The 12,492-nt window shown below is 41.4% G+C and overlaps 1 protein-coding gene across 1 annotated transcript in view; it reads left to right on the top strand.

The window, feature by feature from the left end:
* The window catches only part of TRPM6 (transient receptor potential cation channel subfamily M member 6), a 318,859-nt gene that overhangs the window by 144,673 nt on the left and 161,694 nt on the right, over positions 1–12,492 (top strand). The window contains exons 25-28 of the mRNA XM_073634261.1: positions 1,750–1,882; positions 6,005–7,092; positions 10,321–10,433; positions 11,089–11,218. Of these exons, the coding sequence (XP_073490362.1) occupies positions 1,750–1,882; positions 6,005–7,092; positions 10,321–10,433; positions 11,089–11,218 (1,464 nt within the window). The remainder of the gene's footprint in view (positions 1–1,749; positions 1,883–6,004; positions 7,093–10,320; positions 10,434–11,088; positions 11,219–12,492) is intronic.

Here is a 12,492-nt window from a genome sequence, read left to right on the forward strand (position 1 = left end):
TTCAAAGATGTTAATTTAAACATTTACATCTTTTTTTTTTAACGTATTAATGCTCCACCTAAGGCTGTTGGAATTTATCACCCCTTAACCATTTATTATAGATGTAAAGCATTGCTCCTAAAGCTAGCCATACATAATATAATCCAAATTGGCAATCTCTTTACTAAAACTAAATGCTCAAACAGTCTAGATAGTTTGTATCCACAAAGGTAGGCTTCTGCACTGAGTAGTTGTTGCTGGACCAAATTATACATATTATTTATTTGTTATTTATTATTACAGGTATTTGTATTGCCCTGATCATTTACGCAGTGCTTTACATCAGGGGTTTCCAAACTTTCTAAACAAAGGGTCAGTTTATCATTCTTTAGAGGGGAAGGACTATGGCCAGTAGGAAAGAAAATGTCTTGGTGTCTGTAGCAAAGGGGTTTATTTACTAATGGGAAAAAAGACTGCACACTTTGCAAAGTGCAGTTGAGCCAGAGTAAATGAGCAGAAACTCTTCTGACTTCCATCATCCAATCATGTGCAAGCAAAAATGCTTTTTTTTTTTTTTATGTTCCTTGTACGTGATTGGGTACTCTTTGCAAAGTGAAGCCTTGCCTCATTTACTAAGCTCTGGAGCAACTGCTCTTGCAGTCTATATGCCTTTAGTAAATCAACCCCAATGTCCAATCATTGGTGTCAGTGGGGAGCAAGCGAGCAAAGGGCCACATATGGCCCCCCAGACTGCAGTTTGGAAAGCACTGCTTTATATAAATGCATTGTACATTCTGACATTTATGGACAGCTTAATACTTTGTGCTTACCATTGCTTCATTTACATTTTTGTTTTAATCTTTACCATCTTTGCCTGGTGGTAATGTTAAAACTATGGGGTTGATTTGCTAAAGGCAAATCCAATTCTGCACTACAAGTGCACTAAAAGTGCGAAAGTGCACTTGTAAGTGCAGTCGCTGTAGATCACTGTAGATCGCTGTAGATCTGAGGGGAAGCTCTGAAATGAGGGGAAGCTCTGCTGATTTTATCATCCAATCATGTGCAAGCAAAAATTCATTTTTTTTCCTTGCATGTCCATAGCTCCCAACTGTTCCTGATTTCGTGGGACTGTCCCTGATTTGGAGCAATGTCCCTCTGTCCCTCATTCCTCCTCATTTGTCCCTCATTTTTGTCTGGTCTATATAGTTGTACATAAAATGCACTTTTTAGCTTTCAAAAAGTGTTTCCCAGTGCTAAACGTTTAATCCAAATTCTAAATCGTTGCATTTGTAAATTTTAAGAGCCAATATAAAGGAATAGTAGTGGTAAAAAAAAGCACTTGTGGATTTAATTAACCTTTTTTGTTGGTAAATTCTCCTTTAAGGAGGTGTGGCAGGGGGCGTGTCCTATGCCTACATACGTTTGCTAGTAGGTGTCCCTCATTCCCATCTCAAAATGTTGGGAGGTATGCATGTCCCCCTCGGATCTACAGCGACTGCACTTCCAAGTGCACTTGTAGTGCAAAGTGGATTTGCCTTTAGTAAATAACCCCCTATATCTCTTTTGCTGTCTGCCCTTTCGATTAGCAACTAAACAATAACAGAAAGGATTACTGATTCTAGTTCCTATTGTCTTTATGTATGGAGGAGTGCACAGAAACATGGATCAGCATTATCAGCTCACAAACACACATCACATAATATATAATGTTCTCTTTCAGTGATCTGTATTTCTTTCTTGAGTAATTACTTGCCCTCTATGCTTTGACAGAACTTTACTTGAGTGATGATGACTTGAGAAAGCTCCATGACTTTGAGGAGAAATGTGTGGAGACATATTTTCATGAGAAAAATGAAAGTTTGCATTCGAGTGACAGTGAAAGGATTCGTGTTACGACTGAAAGGTGAGGAAGACCTAAAAACACTTCTACAGAATAGCTCTATCTAAGACTGAATCTAAAACTACTAATGTGGTCTTTGTCATCTTTGGTTTATAATGCCTTCAGAGCCCTCACAAGCTGTCTGTCCATTTGGCAGGCACCTGTCTGTGGGCTGCACATTATTGTTCTATCCCTATTTTTATAGATTACTTTTTGCAATAAGTAATTGTCAAAACGTTTTTTTTTTTCAGACGCACACCAAAGGCATCACCATATGTTTAGTTTTATTCTATCAAATATATTCTATAAATGTAGTGACTAGTCCCCACCTAGAGACTGACCTCTCCAATGCATTTCATCCGTTACTACTAATTCGTAGCCACCTCTGAAGCTAAGCCCTAATGGGTTAGGAGAAGGCCTGTCAATGGAGTTTTGTGGTGTGTGGTTATTTGTTTCTTTTTAGAAAAATCCCCTCTTAGACAGTTGTCATTAAAAGCAAGTATTCCTGTTGGAAGATTTAACCTCTATTCTTTTTCTGGTAACAACTCAAAAATGTTAAAATTTTCCCTTACCTTCAGTCAGGGGCATATCATGACATGAGTGGGCCCGTGTGCAAAATCAAGAGTGGGCCCCAGGCACTTGCAAATGAAGAAATGCGGTGCACGCAGCGTGCCGCAGTGAAAAGTGGGCGTGGTTTAAACTGTGCTCAACATTGGGTGTGGTTAAATAGAGTCTGAGATGACTTACATAGTGCAGAATGCAGTAATGTTAAATAGAGAATGTTCAGTGTGGAGTATACAGCGGTGGGTAGTACGTGCAGGAGAGGAGTATGGGGTGTACAGCGGTGGGTAGTATGTGCAGGAGAGGAGTGCAGAGTGTATGGAGGTCAGTAGTATGTGCAGGAGAGGAGTGCAGAGTGTATGGAGGTGGGTAGTATGTGCAGGAGAGGAGTGTGGATTGTGCAGCGGTGGGTAGTATGTGCAGGGAGAAGAGTGCAAAGTGTATGGTGGTGGGTAATATGGGCAGGGAGAGGGGTGTGGAGTGTATAGTGGTGGGTGGGATGTGCAGGAGAGGATTGCAGAGTGTATGGTGGTAGATGGTACGTATAGGAGAGGGCTGTAGAATGTATGGCAGTGGGTAGTATGTGCAGGAGAGGAGTGCAGAGTGTATGGCGGTGGGTAGTATGTGCAATGAGAGGGTTGTGGAATGTATGGCAGTGGGTAGTATGTGCAGGAGAGGAGTGCAGAGTGCATAGCGGTGGGTAGTATGTGCAGGGTGGTGTCAGTAGGGCAGTGGACGGTGTCAGTAGTTCTTTATTATTATTTTATTTTGTATTTTCATTTAAAAAAAATGCTTTTTGGGGGCCAGTGAATGGAGTCAGTAGGGCAGTGGAGTGTCAGTAGAGAAGGACAGGAGGAAGACACAGAGGGGCGGAGGAGGACACAGTGGGGCAGTCAAGGGTGATTGGTGCAGTGGGTGCCTGGCAGTTACAGCAGGGCCACTGTTATAAATCATGGGGCCACCTACAGCCTACATGATGGGGCCCCCAGCCTCGTCCCCGACCCTGCATACCTGCCTAAAAGAATGCAGCTTTGTCTTCAAGGGGGACAAAAGGGAGCACTGGTGCTCAGTCAGCGGAGATGGGGGGGTTCTGATGCTTAGTGGGGGTAGATGGGGGGTCCTGGTGCTTAGTGGGGGGAGATGAAGGTACTGGTGCTTAGTGGGGGGATGAAGGTACTGGTGCTTAGTGGGGGGAGATGGGGGGTCCTGGTGCTTAGTGGGGAGAGATGAAGGTACTGGTGCTTAGTGGAGGGGGGATGAAGGTACTGGTGTTTAGTGGGGGGAGATGGGGGGTCCTGGTGCTTAGTGGGGAGAGATGAGGCTCCCGGGGCTTAGTGGGTGGAGATGGGGGGTCCTAGTGCTCAGTAAGCAGAGATGGGAGTCTTGATGTTTAGTGGGGGCAGATTGGGGGGCATTGCCAGTCAGTGGGGGAGGAGGCACTGGTGCTCCTTACCTGACTGCTTGATCCATCTGGATGCCAGTGCAGTGATAGCTCAGATGATCTCTCAAAAGCAAAAGAAAACTTCCTCTGCTCACTCCTCTGCCAGGCTCTGACTGATGACATCATATATTGCAGAGCCCCAACAGAGGAAGTCTTACTTTGCTGACACTTTTTCTTTACTTGTCTGAGCAGTTACTGCACAGGCATCCCCAGCATTCCTTCTCCAGAGGTGTTGGCCTGGCCACAGGAGCAGTGATACAGCTGTCACTTCTCCTATCAGCGGTGGTGCCCCCCTCAATGCGACGCCCTCTGCATGAAAAGATGGGCCCCCACCGCTACACCCATCATCCCAGAACATATCATTCATGGATGCAGGGTGGGTTAGGTCACAATGACCCCCCCCCCCCCCCCTCAGAGGCCCGTGTGCAGTAAACACCCTGCACACATGGATGATACACCACTGCCTTCAGTCCTGATGACAATGGTCCCCAGAACAAGGAAAGAGAGAGTAAATCTCCCTAGCACCCTAGAGAGACAAGGGAGGGGAAGGGGTAGGTTAAAAGGGAGAAGTTAGAGAAATGGTGGGAAGGGAGGTTTAAAAGTAAGAGGTAGACAGGGGAAACCATATGTACTGGTTGAAAAGAGAGGGGTTATATAGATGTTACAAAAAGAATGTATGGTGTCCCAATATACAATGAAACATAAACGTGTGAACGTACCTTCTAGGGTACTTACTACTACTTCCTCTCCAGGGGCCTCAATTCTGCATATAACTGAGTCTAATGCCCCGTACACACGATTGGATTTTCCGATGGGAAATGTTGGATGTGTGCTTGTTGTCGGTAAGTCTGACCGTGTGTATTCTCCATCGAACATTTGTTGTCGGACTTTCCGCCAGCAAATGTTGGCTAGCATGCTCTCAAATTTTCCGCCAACAAATGTCTGTTGTCGGACTTTCTGATCATGTGTACACAAGTCCGTCGGACAAAAGTCCAAAGTACAAACACGCATGCTCGGAAGCAGAAGCGGTCGGTCTTGTAAACTAGCGTTTGTAATGGAGAATTAACATTCGTGACGTGGCAAATTATGAAATCTCCAAATGCAGCGCACAATTCTCTTCTTCTTTAATGGGATAATAATAGAGCTGCTTTGCTGGTGATACTGATGGAGTTATTGCAAACTAATTTTCAAAGGCTTTTTTTTCTAGTGATATCAAGATTAATATAATTATGTTTTTTTTTTATCTATGCAAGTTACCACAATTCCATTATCCCGTAGTTTTTAAGAACAAAGATACAACTATGTTGGTGTCCCTTGTTAATTTTATATTGTATTTTTTAAAATGTAACTGCCTACTCTCAAACTGTCATTTGAATTAAAACACATAGCCAAGTATTATACTACACAATTTTTTATTGTGCATTAAAAAAAAGAAAACAAATAAAATTAGACATGCTTTTTGCATGTGCAAAAGTGCATTCTATGCATCCAAAAATATAGAAAATATACCAAATCAAATCATTATTCAGCCAAAAAAATAATGTCAAAGCAATAACTCCAAGGCCAATAATCAATAACACATTATCTCCTCCGATTCCGCAACATGTCTGGTTGACGAACGGCCGTTCAGAAACGAACTGAAAAGCGATAAATGGAAAACGCGAAAAGAAAAGCGCGAATCAACACTCACCAAACTTCTACTAACACAAAATTAGATTAGAAGGAGGCCAAAGGGTGGCGCGAAAGAGCTGAAAAACCACGTAGTATGTCTAGTACGTCGCTACATTCGTAATTGTTGGCAAACGTTTGTGTGATCATGTGTATGCAAGACAAGTTTGAGCCAACACCCTTCGGACAAAATTCCACGGTTTTGTTGTCGGAAAGTCCGATCGTGTGTACGGGGCATAAGTGTGTTGTAATAGGTGGGAAAGGCTCCCCTTCAGTAGTTTTTAGGGCTAATCACCCATTTTCTTTCTTACACCAGCACCAGCAACTGTACACATGTAAGCTGCCATGTCAATTAATTTTGAATCTGTGTGCACAACAACCATCTTCTTGCTGATATGATCTGCAATAACTAATAATACAATAATGCCAACACAAAGCCAGTAAATGATGTTCTATGATATTTCCTTTTGTCGCAGGACTGAAGAAATGTTCTTGCAACTTAAGGATATGGGTGAAAAAGTTTTCTATATCAAGGACTCCTTGATTTCATTGGACAGTCAGTTGGGGCACTTACAGGACCTTTCTGCTTTAACGGTAGATACATTAAAAGTCATCTCAGCAGTGGACTCATTACAAGTGGAAGAGACCTTTATGAAAGACCAAACGATTATCTCCTGTAAGAAGATACCACATAGTTGGAGTAATGCTACATATTCGCAACATACCAAAAAATATAATTATTATAGTATGCCACCTTCACTTTTAAAGACATTGGCAAGGAGTCAAATGCCTTCAGAGTGTCACTCTCCCACTGAGCAAACACTCCCATATTTTCATGACTGTAAGATGGAAGAACCTGAAACAGAGAGTGACACTGTAACTTCAGGAGTATCATCAGAAAGTAAGTCAGCACCTCGGTATGGAAATTTTCTCCTTGTTCCTTCAAGTCCAGTTGGGTCTCCATGCTTTGATGAGCCTGTTTTGAGCTTTTCATGTATTGAACAGAAATGCCAACTTGAATCAGATTCCAAAGATGAAAAAAACAGAGATGCTGCTTCCATTACAAATGTTATTCCGTATGTGTATGAACATGAGGAGAAAGAGTTGGACAGTAACCAGCCAATACAGGAAGACCTAAAACTTTCTGTGATGAACATAAATGAGTCACAGGAAGATTCAGCAAATGAAAACACTTCAGATGAAGGATCTGCAAATGTTGAAGTTGAACATTCTCCAGGCTGTACCAATGATGAACCTACAGGAGGGTTTGTGAATTGGGCATTTTCAGAGGAGGGTGAAATTGGAGTATTTAATGGTGGAAAAAGTCAACAGCTTTGCATTCATCCCAATCACTCTAAAGACTGCCAGTGTGTAAACAACTTTGACCGTAAAGGTCTGCACATTGAAACACAGGTATCTTCCAGTGACTCTGATAAAGCTGTTGACAACCCAGTACAGAGCACATCATTCTGGACCAGCCCTCTACACCTGAGCTGGAATTTCCCAAAGTCGAGTTTAAGAAAGCACAAGGAGAAGAAAGATGGGAAGACAAGTATAATAAAAGGTGATTAGAATACCTGAACCCCATCAGAACCATTTGCTAGTAAATTACATTACTTGCATCAGTAATAGTAATTTTCTTAATGTAAATCCAGCTATTTCACCTATGTGTAGTATGGTATAGCAATACTATATTATTGTGGTAAGCTGTCCTTTTTGTGGAGACATTTCTGTAAAGAGAATTTGGAATTAATTTATATATTATGACCTTAAAGAGAACCTGTCATGAGAAAATGATAGTAGCAGCCTTAGTCATGTTTTTTTCTGTACAAATTGCATGTCCTACAGTTGTCATCCACATCTTTCAGCTTCTCTAATAAGCGAGTAACTGATATAGAATAAGTATGTAAGTTAGTAGTTAAGACATTCAGTGATTGCAACTCTGGCTTTAGTGACTCACTAAGTAGTGAAGCTGTAAGATGACCAAGATAACCTGGTAACATACAGTTTGTATAACAAATTCCAAGTGGCAGGTCATTTCTTTTATTTTTGATGATGTCTTTTAATGTAGGGTCTAAAATTTTTTTTAAATGTGTCCACTTACCAAAACCTCTTTCATGTGCTGGGTCTAGGAGTGGCAAATCCATACATTCTGAAGCACTAGTACTCCTGACATAGTGCTGATTATCTTTTTGCATATGATAGTTCTCTATAGGTGTATTACGTAAAGGGCATGGTCTTTAGCCTGGCAAGTGCCGCCACTTGGGTGTGCATGGTACAAATCCCTTTTTGATGCTTCATAGAAACCTACAAAAAAGTGACTAAAACATCTCTAAGTTTTCCCTAAAAATGTATTTTTTTTTACACTGAAATTTTATTTTTATGTTTTTCAATAAAAACCATACAAAAAAAAGAAAGAACAATAGTAAGCAACCATCAGTTCCATAATCATACAGTATACATGCATTCAATCTAGATACAGTTTAACCCCTTCCCGCCGAGCGTACGCAGATGTGCGTACTCGGCTTTCAGGGGTTATACCGGGATGATGATCAGCTTTCCAGGTGTAACAACCGATGCGGCTAAAAGCCGCTCGGCTGTTATACCGGAGGAGCGGGAGGGGACGTCCCCCCCTCCGGCCCCCTCCTGCCGCTCTTACCGGGCCTCCCAATCCATCGGGAGGCCCGATCACCAATCCGCCGCCTCCAGCAGCTAGTGACAGTCTGGAACGAAGCCGTAAGCAGCTTTGTTCCAGCCTCCTAATAGTAAACACGGAAGCAACGTCATGACGTCACTTCCTGTTTACTCGGCTGCCAATGGCGCCGGTTTTAAAAAAATATACAGTATTCAGAATTGTGGAAAACGACGATCTGAATACTTTGAAGTGCAAAGGAGGGATCGGGGGTCTTTTAGACCCCCGATCCCTCCATAAAGAGTACCTGTCACCACCTACTACTGTCACAAGGGATGTATACATTCCTTGTGACAGCAATAAAAGTGATCAAAATTTTTCTTTTTTTAAACACAATTTATAAATATAAAAATACATAAAATAAATAAGAATTTTTTTTTTAAAGCACCCCCCATCCCCGCGAGCTCGCGCAGCAAAGAAAACGCATACGGAAGTCGAGCCTGCATATATAAACGGTGTTCAAATCACACATGTGAGGTATCACCGTGATCATCAGAGTGAGAGCAATAATTCTAGCACTAGACCTCCTCTGTAACTCTAACCTGGTAACCGTAAAAAATTTTTAAAGCGTCGCCTATGGAGATTTTTAGGTACCGTAGTTTGTCGCCATTCCACGAGTGCGTGCAATTATAAAGCATGACATGTTTGGTATCTATTTACTAGGCGTAACATCATCTTTCACATTATACAAAAATTGGGCAAACTTTACTGTTTGGTTTTTTAAAAATTCATGAAAGTGTCCCTTTTCCCAAAAAGTTGCATTTAGAACACCGATGCACAAATACCGTGTGATATAAAATATTGCAACATGCACCATTTTATTCTCTAGATTCTCTGCTAAAAAGTAGTTAAATGGGCTTTGGCAAGCATATATTCCATTAAGCAATGATCATTAAGAACATAGATCATATGGTAGAGAAAGGGTGGGTTATTAGCTTTCCAATTACGGGCAATAGATGGGCAAGCTGCTATTAAGCAGTGTGTAACCAGAGAATGTGTTTTAATAGACCAGATATCCAGCCCCAACCCCAAACGAGCTGTTTGAGGGGCTAAAACAGTATAAATACTGTAATCAAATTATTTAAGAAGCGCATTTGTGAGGTCAGGCACTGATGTGTATGGGAAGGCCTGGCTCTCAGTCTCCACTCAATTCATCCCAAAGGTGTTCTATCGGTTTGAAGTCAGGACTCTCTGAAGGCCAGTCAAGTTCCTCCACCCCAAACTCACTCATCCATGTCTTTATGGACCTTGTTTGTGCACTGGTGCTCAGTCATGTTGGAACAGGAATGAGCCATCCTCAAACTGTTCCCATAAAGTTGGGAGCATGAAATTGTCCCAAATGTCTTGGTATGCTGATGCCTTAAGAGTTTCCTTCACTGGAACTAAGGGGCCAAGCCCAACTCCTCAAAAACAACCCCACAATAGTCCTCCAAATGATTTGGACCAGTGAACAAAGCAAGGTCCATAAAGACAGGGGTGAGCGAGTTTGGGGTGAAGGAACTTGACTGGCCTGCACAGAGTCCTAACCTCAACCCGATAGAACACCTTTGGGATGAATTAAAGCAGAGACTGCAAGCCAGGCCTTCTAGTCCACATCAGTGCCTGACCTCACAAATGCACTTCTGAAAGAACGGTCAAACATTCCTATAGACACACTCCTAAACCTTGTGGACAGCCTTCCCAGAAGAGTTGAAGCTGTTATAGCTGCAAAGGGTGGGCCAACTCAATATTGAACCCTACGGACTAAGACTGGGATGCCATTAAAGTTCATGTGCGTGTAAAGGCAGGTGTCCCAATACTTTTGGTTATATAGTGTATCTTTATTAAAGGCATAGATAGCAGGGGGAACAAAAAAACACTTTTCTAGTAGCATGAGGAAGTGTTAGAACTTCTATTAATTTTTTATTCAGCCGTTCGTGTCTTTGTTGCAGAGATATCCCTTCTCTTCCTATCCCACTAACAAGTGTCACCACCACCTCATGAATTGAGGGAAAATGCAGTTGCAACCCTTCTCCATACTTCCAAATCTAGAGTACCATTTCAAGCTCTATCTATGATGTCCAGTCATTTATTTCCTTTTATTGCCTATCTTGTTTGCAGAGTTTGCAAAGCCTTCAGATTTTTATCAGCTCGGGTGGGCCAAAGAAAAAATTCGTAACACCTTCAGAAGATCATCCAAAGAAAAGACAAAGAAGACTCAACTTCAAGTGCCTGTAAGATATTGGGAGATAATGTAATTGTTCTTTATGGTGTTAGCCCTGAAATGTTTTAGCATGCAATAGGTGTCTTCCCTACTGACATTGTACACCTGTACAGGTGTTTGTGATGTTTACTGCTCTTTAATATGTCAATTCCAGAAAATATTCACCAATCATGTTGTGAGTTGTGGACAAGTTCTTACTTATCTAGTTGTCTTGCACATAGACTTATAAATGCATCTTCCCACTGAAAACTGCTAAAGCTTTTGGATGCATGTTCATGTGTCTTGGTATGCAAGCTGTTGTAAGAGACATAAAAAAACACTGAGAGCCTCACATGGCTTCAAAGCTACTGGTGGGTGATGCAGTCATCTACTTGCATATTAATATAACATCCTAATAGCCAAGAGTTACTAATAATATCACAGGAAGTCCTTCTTGAAGCACATGGATTAAGTAGCCTAATACAGCAGCATTTTACAAGTTTATCTAACAGGCCCTTTGCGGAATCTTTTAATATTTGCTGCGTGGTCGGTTATTCCACTTTTTTGACCAGAGAAGGCGATACTGTCATGTAATGTAAATGTTGCTACCTGTTCCTGATCAGAGATCAAATGTTCTCTTTAATCATATGCAAGAGGTCTTTATTTAAGCCTGGTCTCCCTTATAGGTCATTACTGTTGATGGCTGTTCTCAAAGCACCGAGATGAGCTCAGAACCAGCAGACTGCAGCAACTGGAATTATGAAAAAGAAGAACAAAGCAAGAACAGGTTGACTGTATCTAGTTTCAGTCAGCTAAGTAAGTGGCCACCTGCTGCTAGCAAAACAATGTGATCTATTCCCCGGTATTTATTAAACTCTTTGAGTAAGTGCTGGATTATGGTGTCACAGATAGGATGGCTGCTTGGTTGTCCTGGCCATGCTACAATTGCTACAGAATTAAGAAAGGTTGTTCAGCCCATTAAAAGCTGGAAATAGCTCTGAGGGAAAAGAAAGCAGGCATAACATGTTTACTCTTATGTAAATATGTCTGTAAACTTTATGAACAAGATGGAGACTGCATTTAAATCTTACATTTGAGGTTTCCAAGTTTTGGTGGGGCAGACCTAGTTTCTGATCTTTGAGCAGGCTGCAATTTGGAAAATGCTCATGGTTTTATTAAATTAGCATTATTCTTTGGTAGAAGATGGCAGTTCTTCAAAATAGTATTCGAAATTTAGATTTTAAATTATTAGGATGTATAAATAAAATAGTTGTCAGGTTTGGCCAGATGTCAGTTGTAAAAAGGGTCACTTCAGTACATCTGTCCATTGTCAGATAACTGTACATCTATGTAATGCAATGTTTTAAAACAGTAATGCCACAGGGATGCATTTCTACATAACCAGCATTGATCATGGCCTGATGTGTCAAGGCTGTTAAGGGTGGCACACAGCCACTCACATATCATGCTGTACAATGCTAGAAGCACATTCAGGGCCATGCACACAGGACATTTTGAAAACTTTCCTAGAAGCCTTTCCTCCTGGCAGCAGCATTTTGGCAAAAAAAAAGCCTGACACTTGTAAAATTGTCTAAAGCTTTTACAAGCTTTTGAGCATGTTTACAGGTATCAGGAGCTTGGAAGTGAATTCATTTTATTGGCCAGAATGATCATTTATTCTGGCCATTGAAATGAATTAACGCTCAAGTGCTTAACGTGTCTTAACACAGCAGAGACCTTGGGTTTGGATCTAGATTTGTCAGCTGAATAGTGCAATGTGTTCACTCAACTTTGGTCTGTGCATCCAAAACCAAAATGGGAGCAGAATAAACCTTTGTTTTCCTGGTCTTCTGTTATAGGTGTACTGAGCAAGACTCAGAGTTGGCAAACAATAACTGTCATCTTCTCCTACCCAGCTAGTAATGGCTTGCATTTTTTTTTGCTACCTAAGTTATCTGTTGAAGGTGTCAATTGCTTTCTTCTGTGACATCATCCATTTGATTTCAACAAAAGTGGCTGTCTTCTGTAATTCTATAAAACAGCCCAGGGAAGTAGGGAAAACAGAGTTGTTAAATGTAATCAGATACTTT

This window comes from Aquarana catesbeiana, linkage group LG01 (assembly GCF_042186555.1).
Source record: "Aquarana catesbeiana isolate 2022-GZ linkage group LG01, ASM4218655v1, whole genome shotgun sequence".
Lineage (NCBI taxonomy): Eukaryota > Metazoa > Chordata > Amphibia > Anura > Ranidae > Aquarana > Aquarana catesbeiana.